This window comes from Schistocerca nitens, chromosome 5, assembly GCF_023898315.1.
Source record: "Schistocerca nitens isolate TAMUIC-IGC-003100 chromosome 5, iqSchNite1.1, whole genome shotgun sequence".
Lineage (NCBI taxonomy): Eukaryota > Metazoa > Arthropoda > Insecta > Orthoptera > Acrididae > Schistocerca > Schistocerca nitens.
The window spans coordinates 828451786-828466261 of NC_064618.1; the positions used below are offsets into that span (position 1 = coordinate 828451786).

General features: G+C 42.3%; 1 protein-coding gene across 5 annotated transcripts in view; it reads left to right on the forward strand.

Annotated features, from left to right (window-relative positions):
- Positions 1-14476, forward strand: part of LOC126259335 (ras-specific guanine nucleotide-releasing factor RalGPS2) — a 405447-nt gene that overhangs the window by 337386 nt on the left and 53585 nt on the right. The window contains exon 1 of one of the 5 annotated variants that reach the window (XM_049956039.1): positions 3990-4101. The exons of the other annotated variants lie outside the window; for them this stretch is intronic. Coding sequence (XP_049811996.1) covers positions 4061-4101 — 41 coding nt within the window. The 5' untranslated portion in view covers positions 3990-4060. Of the gene's footprint in view, positions 1-3989; positions 4102-14476 lie in introns of those variants that run through there. 5 annotated transcript variants of the gene reach the window in all.

Below are 14476 nucleotides of genomic sequence, written 5' to 3' on the forward strand. Positions count from 1 at the left end.
TTTAAACGACGAGAATATGTCAGACAAGACAATACTAATGCTTTATCCTAACATTGCGTGTTTTTTTTTTTTTTGTACTCATTTAATTTCAATTTTTTCCTCATTAAGAGCTAGCCGCCAATACCAACGGAAAACGACCACTTCGGTCAAGCAAGCGTTGTAAATAAACTGAGAAAGGATAGTATATTGGAAATAGCAATATGCGTTCCAGCGAGATTTCATGTGAGAGCTTTGTAGATTTTGAACTTCCGCTACATAGGATACGAATCCTTTTGACGTAGATTGTTCGCAGCACTTACACATACAGCGCAATGTGTTTATTATTCCTCCGTTATGCCCATAGGTAACACGAGATCAAAATAAAACGTAAGACATTGAAATCATAATTCCCAGAAAAATTTAAAGGTTGGCAAACCAAACAATTTCATTCAGTCGTTATAAAGAAACTACCAGAAATTTATAACTGAACACAAGAGAGCGTATAAAAAAGAGAACCATGTCTTAATGAGAATTGTCCCGAATTTATCAGCCAGATGTATCGTTGTTCTACGTATGAGCCACGGTATGGTTGATCGAATGGAATGGAACCCTCTAGCTTATACTGCGATCACTCCACAACATTTAGAATCGCGACCACAACATTTAGAATCGCGAGTATTCATAAACTTGTTTGTGTCAAGATTATTAGTTGCTTTTGTACCTGGACCGTAACTGACTCTAGTCCTCCGTAAGTTGACTCCGCAGCTTTTATGAAATTTAGAAATGACATACTTACTATTAAAGGTGATACTGGTTCCACCTTCATTTCTGCAACTATTCTCGACAAAACGCGGCACTGTGTGCGCTCATATCACTGGACTGATCCAGGCCTGGCAGATGAGGCATTTTGCCGAAACCATCAGCAGAAATGAAGTTGCCATCGTATAGCATCGTAATTAGTGAATATGTGGTTTATGAACGGTAAATAACTGAATTTCTGGCATAAATAGGGCTAAATGTTCCGGGAACGTGTGGTGACATGTTCTTTCATTGGTTAAATTTGCATAAATCTAGTACCGACTAACTTTCCGTTGATGGTAATTGCACTACAGAAAAAAAAGATACTGACAGACCATCTCATACGTAATAGCGCAGGTTGTAAATGTACAATGAGTTGCCAACAGCGATTTGTTAGGTTAACATACCCCGGCACTACAGATGAATAGAACTCAGCTAGTTTCTTTCTGATGATCACATCTCTGTAACTAAGTGTCTTGTGATGGTCATATTTGTGCTTCGCGACTCAGGTGACGATGTTTAACTGTGTACGTATTTATGCGTGTGTCCGATTCATATGCTAATCTAAAATTTTCGGAAAGTGCCACTGGAGTTTTTTAAGATCAGTCGATATTGTCACTTTCCTTGCATTTATGAAAGCAGCGTAGAGCGATTCCGTGGGTGTGTATTTAATCGTTAAGGTAGTCCTTGTGCATCAACATAAACCCTGTTCCTGCCCCTCCATTTTTGAGCCATATATTTCTGGCGACCCTTCATGGTCTAACCAACGTTCATCTTTAATTCTTAATAATAAGACGTCAGCGCTGTGCTAATATCAGAGTCAGTTAAGAGCTATAGGTCATCATTGTTTTCATTTGGCTGTAGTCGACGAGTGACTTTATTTGTCGAATTCCGTTTGTTCAGCTCTTAAGTTCTTAACACCGCGTAACAATAATGTTTCGGAGATACTTCGGTCGCTGCATTCGGCTTGCTAAAACTGGATGCTGACAAGTTTATTACATGTTTCCTCTCGACATAATTGATTTTTAAACTGAATAGCTTTCTGATACTTTTTAAATTTTGATGCGTGCGCCTGTCAACATTATTGCATCCCGGCATAAAACGAGGCACTGAGTTTATTTAGCTTTTGAAATCGCGAACGTTTCGGCACATGACTGACGTATGTCTGTTTTTTTCCTCTGTGAATTTATTTTCAATTTAGTTCTGTTTATCAGTTGTGCTTTTTATATGGTACGAAGGTGTTCAGAAACATTATTTTATCTGTTAATTATCTTAAATAGGTATTCACTGTTCTTAGTTTTCACTTGAAAATAAGATTATGTGGTTGCCTTTTTGGCTGTGCTACCTCGTATTCTTCAATGGAAAAATGAAAAAATGGGCTTTAGTTAACGTTATATTGTCGGCCATTCTAGACATAGATAGATACTGTTCATAACTCGGAAGGAATGAGTGAATCAGCTTACACCTCCCATAAGGTCCCATGTGCTGAAGGACTGTGGAAATCTGACCAACTTATTAGACTGCTCCTCTCATTTCTTGTTTAAATATCCTATGCAGCGCGAATCTCCAGAATGAGTAAGGTGTACAACCGCGTCATCTGCGAAAAAGGTGTGACTTTAAAAGCCGTTAAGGGCGTTACGTGACACAGAACACACACACACACTGCACGGGTTTAATAATAGCCGCCGCTAATTTGTCGTTATAAGGGCACCGTTCTTTCTGTGTAGATTAGCAACGTAGCAGAAGCGTCTGCTGTTGCCACGTGGCCCACATTTGTTCTCGTAGGCCGCTAATTGTCACAGGCGCCTCGCGTTGCGTCAGGGACAGAGTTGCTGTTAGCTCTACCCACTGTTGCTGCGCCCCTTTCTTGTGCAACGCGGATGCATCCAAACGACGTAATAGTGTTCGAAAATTCCCTCTCTATCCCGTACAAAACTAGAAGAAATTGAATCTATCTGTAGAAATATTGATATTTTAAGTAATCAGTAAGTTCAAAAATGAATTCCCGATTCTCTTAGCATTCCATTATTTGCATGTTTTTTTGCCTATCTTGCCAATCCCAGCGTTTTCGAGAGAGTGTAGTTCGACTAATTTAGTCGTATACTCTGAATTCCACAAGAGGGCTCTCTGGAATGTGGGAAGAAGTCAAAGATTTACATTTTAGTTTCATTACAGTGAACTGAAGTAACATTACGAATGATTATAATGTTAACAGTACTAATAATAATATAAAACAACGCACAGAACTTGTTGTAAGAGTTTTGTCTTCGATGCAGTAAAAAGTTGTTAAACAGAATATTCTTAACTTCAGTAGTAAGCTCCATCACAAATACGTAAACGGCATTTTATGTGCCCTGACAGAGCGTTGATGACTTGTGTACCCATATTCTAACTCGTATCTGTACTAATGTTAACACCCTAATGTCTGTGCAGAGATTTTTTTTGTTTCAGTGTCATATTCATTTTTTCTGTTGTTTTCGTTGGAAGAACAGTCTGTACTTGTAACAGATATTGGCGGTATTGACTCCCAACTTGCAATGACGATGGAGAAACTCTAGCCGTCCACAGCCTCTTGGCACTTAATTTACTGTTAACATCCAGGAAATCTGGAGTTTTATTTTTAAGATTTCAGATGGTGACAATTATTATTTTTTGGACATTATGACTGATATTCTGACGAAAGGACGTTATTTTGGTGGAATCATCGGACACCGTTATTGCGGAGTCATGTTGTAGTGGTTAAGTACGGACCACAGCTGTAGTGCTTTGAACAAATATGTTCATTGTAACTAGGTTGGAAAACTCCGGTACTACCGAAAGCATTTCAGATTACATGATTAAGTGATAGGTAATTCAAGGCAGTTCTTAAAGCAGTTGTCTTCCCAAAGGAGACGGAGATTCCAAGAACCCCAACAGTTACTCAGCGCTAGAGAGCGCGACGGACTATAAGCGGAGGTGCGCATTGTCGGAAGGAAGCTGTGTTTCACCGAATCCGATCCCTCTTACCAGCCCGCGGTGTGACGCCACCACGCTGACGTCACAGAGCACGATAGCCTCACGGGCTGCTCGTTACCCGATTCGGCCCTCGGCTTATGACGTCGCCGCAACCGCGCGCGCTCGTTGGCTATCTGGTCCGATTACGCATGAATTCGCCGCGTGCGGCCAGGCGGCCGCTAAACAACTGCGCTTTTAGCGTGCTTATGTCAGTTCAGTGGCAGTCTTCTTCGCGTAGTGTCGAAGCCTGTATGGTAGCAAGTGCTAGCAGCGGATACCAGGTGGTGCTATGGCGTCTACGATAGCATGTCAAGCGCTTGTACTTGAACCGTAAGCTTTACAATTTTATTATTTTTTCAATAATTAATATGTACAACAATATTGTTGTGGTATTGTCTGCTGATCTAGTGAATCCATGTGGTCACTGACTGACCGTTTTAGCGTTATGGCTCGACCAGACTGCACAAATGATAAAATCCCAGTGGAGATGATTTCCCATTATCTTCCCACATCTGTGAATGTTGTGGGTCATGTAAGTGTTCAGCGTGAATGACATGTAAGAAAGTCAGAGGATGAAACTCGGCACTATTCGGTACCAGATCATCTGACGGATCAGCGCCCTCTGCTCTCACCTCGTAAAATACGGCGCGCTATTTTCAAATTTAACACATTAAGTGTCCGCTCATTGTGATGTTCAGGAATTGCGGACAGATTCCTCTGGCAAACCACAGTGGTGAAAAGATTTTCGTCTGTGTCCGAAACTTGAAAACTGTAAACAAACTGAAAAGTTCGTCCATCCAATCGTCATACATAAGAACACTAAATCCCAAGCAAATTTTGGCATTTACTGGGACAGATTTCGAGTGTGAACGTAAGCCTGAATTTTCCCGCTGTTTGCCACCTACGTCCTTGTTTCATCTCCACGCGCTGCTCGCATTGCCTGCATTTATTTATCGTGGCCAAGCTTCTCGATTACTGCCAATGAGGAGGAAAGAAAAATTGTCAAACCAGACAAGAGGAGGATCTAAAAGATAGGGCTGAAGCTGCAACTAGTGCAGATTGTCCTGCTTAATAAAGTAGCGAAAGAAAAACTATTTTTAGTGTCTTGATGTGAATCAAGTTTTGATTTATATATGTTGACTAATGTTTGATAAAGTGTCAATCGATGACTCCCAACTACCAAAACCTCCAGAGAACAATGCTGCCCTCTAAATGCTTTTTGTAGCGGGAACATATTTGAGTTCGTAAACATTTGCAATTTACAATAATTTATGTTGAAATCACTTAAGTTTTGAGGCTCTCGTGGCGTAATTGTTGGACTGTATTTTGAGGTGTCCAGCAATTACATTTAAGACCTGACTACGACCAACACATTCGTCGAAATTTTATGCTTAAAAATGGAATTAGCTACCTGGAAAACATATTTTGTATGCTATCTGTCGCTAATCTTATTTTTTGACTGTAGGTATTGTTCCATCTCTACCATACTCCACTAAAACCTTCTTAGATAATTATTTAATTTTTTGTACTTAAATTATTATTTGTGCAAAGTACTTACTTCGAGACTTTTGAATTCCCCTGTTTGTCATTGTATTATAAATTCTATGTGCACTCTGCTGTAATTAAGAGCTCTTTAAACATCCATCATGTAATGGAAAGTACTATTTATGATCAAAGTACTGTTGAGACGTATTAGCGTCGTCCAGAAACAAATAGTTAAATCTCTATATGGCAATGTTGATTAACGCTATCGTCGAAGGAAGTTTGAACTGTCTCTGCGGAACTTGAACAATGATGGAAATCCTTGTAGATCGTACAGGTTTTACTTGTTTTGTAAATAAAACTGACTTTTCTTTGTGCAACTTAATTTATTTTTCCCAGGCGCGTTTCGCCTTTTTCTTGCTCTAAGGCATCTTCAGTGTGGGATCTATAACGATACAATTTTGTTATTTTTAGATTATCAAACAGTTAATGACGCATTTTTATGTAAATAAGTAATTATTTACAGTTTGCTGTGATCTGCGTTTCCTCTCATCTCGTCTGGACGTCGCACTACCATCTTATTTCCGAAACATAAGCACGATTTTGTATTCCGAACTTTCTCACGCTGTTCTCCATGTTTCTCAATGTTCCTTCTTTTTCTGGTGTACTATTATTCTTTTGCCACTAGATATAACTATTTGTTCGAACACTGTGCTTTCAACAACATAAATATTGTCACTTCATTGTATGTTTCATTCTCTTTGGTTTCTGTATCGTTATAGGTCCCTCTGAGGATGCATTAGAGCAAGAAAAAGTCGAAACGTGACGGGGAAAAAATAAGTTGCAGCAAGAAAGGCAGTTTTAACTAGACCACGGAAATATTTGCACAAATCGCGCTTGCAACTGGAACTTTGCGGATAAAGCTACAGAAAAGAGCCTTCACCATAAGATTTATATTTTAGTTTACATGTCCGAAACTTAAGTGACTGTGCTCTTGTAGTTTGGGAAATTGATTTTGCTAGATTTCGAAGTCAAAGCTAACTACATAAAAGTTTCACCCTGCACGAAGTTGTTACTGACAAGAATTCGTGTTACTCGTGATTTACGTGAATTAAAATGTTTGCTATCTAATAAAACTCAGTGGCAAGCGAAAATGATTTAATACAAAGAAAATTATAGCAAAATAAAACAACTATTCCTCGAGTCAGGCATCTGAATTCATATGTTCCTGTGTGAGTCTCTTATTCAGGTTATTCATTATTTCTCTGCCGCTGAAATTGTGTTAGATTTAGGAACTTAAGTGGTTTACGAGCAGAGAGCATCACAAATAGCACATTTACAATGCGTTGCAGCGCTTTGTGTTGGTGAACAGTTGCTGTAAATAGTCACAGCACTGACCGAGCTATTACACAGATTGTGTTCAAAATACGCTTGTGTGAATCACTGAGTTGCTGGTACACATCATTTCGTTAACGCATTAAACATAGTAAACGTATTTCGACAGCGTTAGAATACTTTCGAATATGTTTACTCGGTTATGGCCTAAATATTTTTCGAATACCCAAAGCCGCGTAGTAGTGAAGACGAGTGAGACAGTGCAAGTAACTCCTATTACGTGTGTCGTTTGACCACGTGCTCAATCTTGGATTCCCTGTATCGTGCAGAAGATATGAGATATGTCTGACACACAACGTTTCGCGGGAGAGATTGTCGCCTGCGAGACGTTTGTACGGATCGATTACGTCGTCGAAAAGATAAGGCGAAAGCTTTCCGGAATTCCAGATACGTTGAACTCTTGTGCACTTACGGGACCAGTGGTGTGTGCCTTTCATAAAAAAATGTGACACGTCTGTGGAGATCTTCATCGCAGTGTAAGAGGTCTGTAGGTGCAACGAGATATATATTCTGCAGAGGCCAGGGAGAGTTACCAGTATTATCTGCTAATCGTGTTGGTGAAAAAGACAGGTTTTAAGTGATGAGAAGACGAGACAGAGACTTTTGTGGATACCTGAAGGGATTGCTGTGTAGAGCACTTCCTGTAAGAATCGACGAATTATGGTCAGAACGTAACAAAAAGAAAAGTGACTAGAGAAATATGACATAGCGTATTACCCTGTCGAAAAGGCTATGCAAACGTGTAAAAAAGAAAAAGAAAGAAATACAATAGCCGTGACAAGCAGGTTGGGGGCGCGAAGTTCGTAAGGTCTCACAGCACTAAGTTGAAAGTAAGCCAGAATGAGCAGAAGAAGAATACGCTGCTACTTCTGCGGCACCAGGGCAACACGAAAGCGTGAGCGGATGCTGGGCGTGATCATTTCTAGCCTCGACCTTGAATCAGAAGCCCACTCCACTTGTGATTTCGCGTCACTTTCACAGCGTTCAGACCTACCTATGCTACGCTCCACTTAGCGGGAAACTAGACTGGGTGCCAAGCGTCCGCTCGGCCAGACGGGTCCAGAGTGTGCAGCGAGTAAAAAAAAAAAGTGTAGCAAGAACAACTTAGGAAATAATGGGGGATGTCAGCATCTCTTCCCCCCCGCCTCCCCTCCCCCGCTCTCTCTCTCTCTCTCTCTCTCTCTCTCTCTCTCTCTCTCTCTCTCTCTCTAGTAGCGGAGTAGCTGATATTTTTGATCCACTGGATTACTGCCCCCCCCCACTTCGGATAATTTGTTTTCATGCTGATTTTGAAGCGTTGTAACAGTTGCTAAGAAGTGACTCTGAAGTGCGCGGCTAATGCCCTGTTGTCCTATCAGAATTCAGTTGCAGCGCGGTGGAGGATCGACCTGGCTGCCACAAAACATTGTGTGATACGTACAGGATATAATTTTGTGAACATGGAAATAAAAATTTGTGTGTGTGTGTGTGTGTGTGTGTGTGTGTGTGTGTGTGTGAGTGAGTGAGTGAGTGAGTGAGAGAGAGAGAGGGAGGGGGGGGGGGTTAGGAGATTCGATGCTTACTCGCTTACTCGATCTGCAGATCGCTGGTCGTTAACAAAATGCTTGTATTCTGTGCATGTTCTGTATTATACCCATCATAACTTTTAAATGATAAAACCGTCGTTTAAGAATGCAAGACTTCCGAAAATTGTCGTCGGTTTGTGAAGGAACAGCCCCCCTCTTTGTCGATAATGCCTTCTTGGTTACTGCCGTTCGTGTCGTCTCCGCTTATTAGAACATAAGACCAATATTTACTTAAGGAATTCAGTTACTCGTAGTTACGAGGAAAGTGCATATAATTTTGGGCTATTTGGCTCTAGTGGAATAGAGGAGGAAAGGTTTTCATCATGGTATATGCCTGAGTCTAGAAGTCAGCCAGTGCAGACAAGGAGACGCAGAATTTTTGCAATAATAACGTGAAAAAGTTTTACTTCGTTACATAAGCAGGCAACACATTGCATTTGAAAGGGGGAGAGAGAGAGAGAGAGAGAGAGAGAGAGAGAGAGAGAGAGGGGGGGGGGGGGGGGAGAGGTGAAGGTAAGAAGCAGCTAAGGCCATGTACTGCATGCACAGTTGCGTGCCACGATATCGATTTAGACCTCGCCGGAATCTAGCCCTACTTCGTCACGTAACGCGGGGTGGACACTCTTACGCATTTACAGCAAACACAACTTAAATTCAGGTTCATATTTGCTTCATTGTGACAGCTGTAAATTGAACACCAATTTGCTGACTGGTAGGCACGGTGGTATGTGTTATTTGGATACAAGGCAATACCAAAAAGCTCGCTATTTACAATTCCCTTTCTTGCTTTTAGGTTGCGCGTTTGAAAGTTGACATAAAATAATGCGAACCAAAAGAAAGTGGCTAAAAATTAATCCGACTTGAGTGTTAGTCCTAATATTTTATTTTCTTTTGCGCTTCTGGATCACACTGTTGTTCACAGTTACTAACAGCACGCAACCTTTCCGATCTTGTTTTCTGTATCAAGTAGTTTGCACACCATTGTTGTTAATAATAGATTGCGCTTAAGTATCATGGATTATATTAACACGACAATGTAAATATTTGCATAAGATAAAGCTAAACTGAAATCGATAAAGTTAGAAGACTAAATTGAAAATGTTCTCCTGTGTCTCGAAGATGGGCTTTTAGCAGTATGTGCATTCAGTGTGTGACAATATTTTATATTTGTATTGAGGTCAATGTTAACTTTAATTCAACGTCTCTGCTGTCCCTTTTTTGTCGTGTCACGTGATGGATACCTCCCCACGTAGGAGCTACGTTGCTACCGTCTTATGCTGTCGGTCACAGCAACACTGATTTTTTATCTTCAGTTCACCTCACCATATTTCTGTAGTGCACCAATGCGTTGACACAGCGATGGCGTAACAGGTTAAGGCCCTGGATTCGCAATAGCGATAAACGGGGCCTGAGGCCCTCCTCCAAACCGTCCAGATACACATTTTCTGCAACTTCCCTAAGTGGCTCCATTCGGAAGCCGAGACAGTTCCTTTGGAGACGCCACGGCCGATATCCTACGCCTATTCTTGTACACCCCGAGGATGTGCTTCGCCTGAAATGATCTCGTCGTAGATGGAACTTATTCAACACTGATTTTCTTCCCATTAGTGCATCCATTCAATCCAAGTGGAAAATGAAATTAAAATAATAAAGCTTCATGTCACCACGAAGGAGGACGCAAATTGTTTTGAGTTGTAAATAATGTAATGTAGTTAAGTCGAGAAATGGAGATGCACAACGAAACAAATTAATGTAAGGGTTAAAACACGCAGAAATTTATGTTTATTTATCATATAATTAAAAGAAATGTCTGAGAGCCGATTTGATTGGGCGTAGACATAACTCGGTAATTGACAGGCCGAGGGATGGAATGGACCAGCAGACCACTTTGAGCCCTTACCTGCATGCGAGTATGGCAGAAGCGAAGTCGCGGTTGCGCGGCGGTGAGTTACTGCCGGCAGCTTTCAACTTCAGCGGTTTTGAAGCAAGGGTCCGGGGCAGTTTCCGCACCGACTCACCCCCTTAAGGTAGCACGCTCGGCGGCCGAACGTGACGTTCCTGTCTCTGTACTACTGGAGGCTATGGTCCACAGTAACTGCCTCAGGGAAGCTGTGCCATTCCAATGTCAGACAATGAAAATGCAGTGTGCAATTGAATGCTTAAGACCTAAGCAAGCACTGGGCACAAGGATTCGTCCTTTGAACATGGAACGAAAAAAGAATTACGATAAACGTTGGAATCGAAGCAGGGATCTGACTGATAGGCAGCAGACTGAGTAGGTAATCGGTTGACATGCCTCCAGAAGACAGATTTACTGTTTCGTCTCTCTCTTCACTGTCTCTCACTGACTGAATGTCCTATTGCTCTCCCACCGGCGAACTCTCTCTCTCTCTCCCCTCTCAATCTCTCCTGACTGCTCGCATCGACTCAGTATTGTCACTGACATGCGGAATTTGAAATTCCAGCAAATGGCTGACAGCCGTTTCGTGGCCACGACGCCCCCCCCCCCCCCCCCCCCCCAGTCTTCTGGCGGCAAGTGTGTGATGTAGAACTCGCGTCTGTTCTCACGTGTTCTGTCTTGTGGCAACCACCAAGTACTGGCTACGATCTGTCCAGCGGATTGTTTAGCGTGTTTGGCTGCATCCCTCAGCTGTTAAGGGAGCAGCCACACGCCAACAAACGTACTCCCTTGTAACGGGAAGCGTGCTCTTCGGTAAAGTTTCTGCAGGCGTCCGTGGCTGACTGGCATCCTACATGCTGTCTGTCGGACTTCACGCAACTCATTTTCGGGTGGGGAAAGCACTCCGTTCAATTGTCCCCATCCTTCACTTTACGCGGGGCAGTGCTTCTCAGGTGAGCGGTTGTCTCGGTCTTGTCTTCTGGAGCCGCATCCATGTCTAGCGCAAGCGCCCCTTCTTGTCCTCAGAGCTCGGCGGCAAAGTATTACAGGGTGAATCACCCAAAAATTACACCCTTTTTATTTTGCTACTTCTGGGAATCTGAACGACATTTCCGCCACATGATAGTAGTCTACACAAAGGGGCAATAATTCTATTGCATGGTTAAGCTCTTGTATCACCTGACACATTGAAACAAGAACGATTTTTAAAATGGAACCATAGAAATTTTTCACGGCTTTCGAAAGGTTTTAGAAAGACAAGTACAGTGATGTAACGCTTGTGATATCTCAGGTTTTCTCGACATGCTTAATGTTCTCGTTGAAATTTTTCCAAAAGTATTGGAGAAAAGAGCTAAAATTGAAAGGCAAGCTTGCTGGAGTGACCCGATGTTGAGTCAACGCCGCCGACGAAGTCTCTCATGACAGGCTCCTTCGTTATATGTAGCAAGGAGATGCGTATTTCCTCGTAGCCCTACTATACGCCACCTCGTACACACGGTGATAGCTACGACTTTTGTGAAGGGAACTACAAAATCTAAATTCTAGCATAGGGAAACTATTTGAGATGTGTGTACGAACCCATGTTTAAACGAACAGTTTTAGTGTAAACAAGTAAACCGTGGAAAAGGTGGAGCAAAGGATGAAGCTGGCATGGGAGCCCCGTATGCCAATGTCTGCACCGCAGTAACCACTTCCGACAATCTTACCTGTCCATATTAGCTCATTTCTCGGATATTTTTAAGAAAATTTCAACGCAAATTTTAACAACTGATATCACTGTACTCGTCTTTTCAAGAGCTTTCCAATGTCCTTTTAAAAGCATATCATTCCACTGTAAAAGCAACTATACTCCAATATCTCGGGTGATACAAGACTTAGGAGGACTGAACTAAAAACTAAGTGCCCCTCTGCGTACTGTTGTATACAGAAAACCTCGTTTCGATACTTCGAACGGTTCTTGTAATAAAAACGCATGGAAGTTTCAGGTGTTTTGGGATTGTCAGAGATTTGCCGTCTGATAAAAATATAAGATGTAGGAAGGATTCTGCAAGGTGAGTTCTTTTTTTGTACCGTACAGAAACTGCATTGTGCTTGGAAGTTCAGGAACTTCTGAGACGGCAGTGCCACATGCGGAACTCAATCTCTTCGACCTTTTAAATTTGCTCCTTACGCTTCTTCGCGGAAGATCCTCCAGTGTCCTCGAGAGACAGACGCTAAAAATAAGCGGGTCTGTTTAACCGCCGTCGGCGCAACATACCCAGTGGCTTTATTTCATCACGAGTGCGTGATGCACGAAACTTGCCAACATCCTGCTGTATCTGCGTCACATTAAGCAACGGCTCCACACTTCTTCTGGAGGAAGAGCATTCGATGCTTCCGATACTCTGACATCACCGTCGTTTGCGTGTCAGGCCTGGCGTCTTTTTCTAAGCATGGCGTGTTTCCGTTGAGCCATCGCGCCTTTTGGTCGATACACCTGAAGGGAGGCGCTAACCCACTTCCAGGCTTCATCGGCCATTTGTACGAAGCGGCAATGCAGTTTATGTAGGAAATAGGAATACCTTAAGTTTACGTGAGACCTTTTCTCTCAGTCGAAGAGAGGTATGTGCTCTGTGTGAGAGTACTGTAGAGGTGAAGACTCTTCACGTGGTCCCAAGTTGTATCCACCTACAGTGGTTATCGCTGAATGAAGCCTGTAGGACACACACACACACACACCACACACACACACCACACACCACACACCACACACCACACACCACACACACCACACACACACACACACACACACACACACACACCTATTATCACCTGAACACGCAACAATTATATCACGCTGACGATGCTTCACAGCTGACACATGCGGAAGGTGGTGGTGATTAGAGGCACACGCCAAGCCGGAAATGATTCATTTATTCAAGCATTCCCTAAGTTCGCCAAGTGTGGTGTTATCTCGTATTTCACTAAATAGAAAGTGTATGTGTGCTCTCTCACAGAGTTCTTGAATTGTTAGCTACCGTAGTCGGGAAATCTGAGATCTTCCCACCGTGTTACCTATCGCTCATAGTGAAAGCTTATGTGTAAATAATACAGGCTGCACGATCTTAGTACCTAACGCACTAGTTTATACGCTGTAGACTCGTTCGGAAGAAGATGTCTTCAAATCCTTGTATAGCAATCTAAATTTACTTATTTTTCGCCAATCCCAACAACATGAGAGGGCCCTTTTCTAGTATTCACACATCGGATAAAAAATGTAACATATTTAATGACTATGAAGACATGTAGGTTCTAATGGTTACTTAACTATTTTTTTTTAAGTAACACATATTACTGTAGCGATTGTGACTGGAAATAAGTTACTATTGGCCGGCTGGTGTGGCCGACCGGTTCTAAGCGCTACAGTCTGGAACCGCGCGACCTTTACGGTCGCAGGTTCGAATCCTGCCTCGGGAATGGATGTGTGTGACGTCCGTAGGTTCGTTAGGTTTAAGTAGTTCTAAGTTCTAGGGGACTGTTGACCTCAGAAGTTAAGTCCCATAGTGCTCAGAGCCATTTGAACCATTTTAACCCCAATTCTATTAAATACCTCATTAGTTACGTGATCTACCCATCTAATCTTCAGCATTCTTCTGTAGCACCACATTTCGAAAGCTTCTATTCTCTTCTTGTCCAAACTACTCATCGTCCATGTTTCACTTCCATACATGGCTACACTCCATACAAACTCGATGTTAACAAATTTCTCTTCTTCAGAAACGATTTCCTTGCTTTTCTCCTTGTAGCAGTAACATATTAAACATTGAGAACATGTGTTCAGCGTTTGTGTGGTTCTCATAAATTAAATGAATATCGGGATATTTCCTACTGTACGCCCACTGCCAGTTCTTTCACTCACCTTTGTGGAACCAAAATTTTATTCGGTTGGGCCCTGATGGCGTGACCGACGAGACATTCAACTATTAACTTCCGCCTTAGTACGCCCTTGTGCTCCTCATTTTACTACCTGTACTCCCCACAAGATAGCCAGCGAGAATTGCTCATGCGACATCTTCGCATCAGTATAACTGGTGTTCCCCATTACTTACTGTTTGAAAACAGAACGTAGTTTGTTTCAGCGAGTACAAAGAGTATGTGCCGACCTATTACTGATTCGATATCGAAGAATCGACCAGTTAGTTCGGAAAATATTGCGATTAATGGCACCAGAGTGGCAGACCAACTGCCAACCGGGGCTGCGTCAGCTAATGTAATGGCGCAGTGTGAACAACACGTCTGCGTTACCTGCTCAGTTGTAAATTACGGGTGACTCCCAACATTAATAGTGTGAAATATTTCACGACCAAAGCGTAGTGTTTGTTTG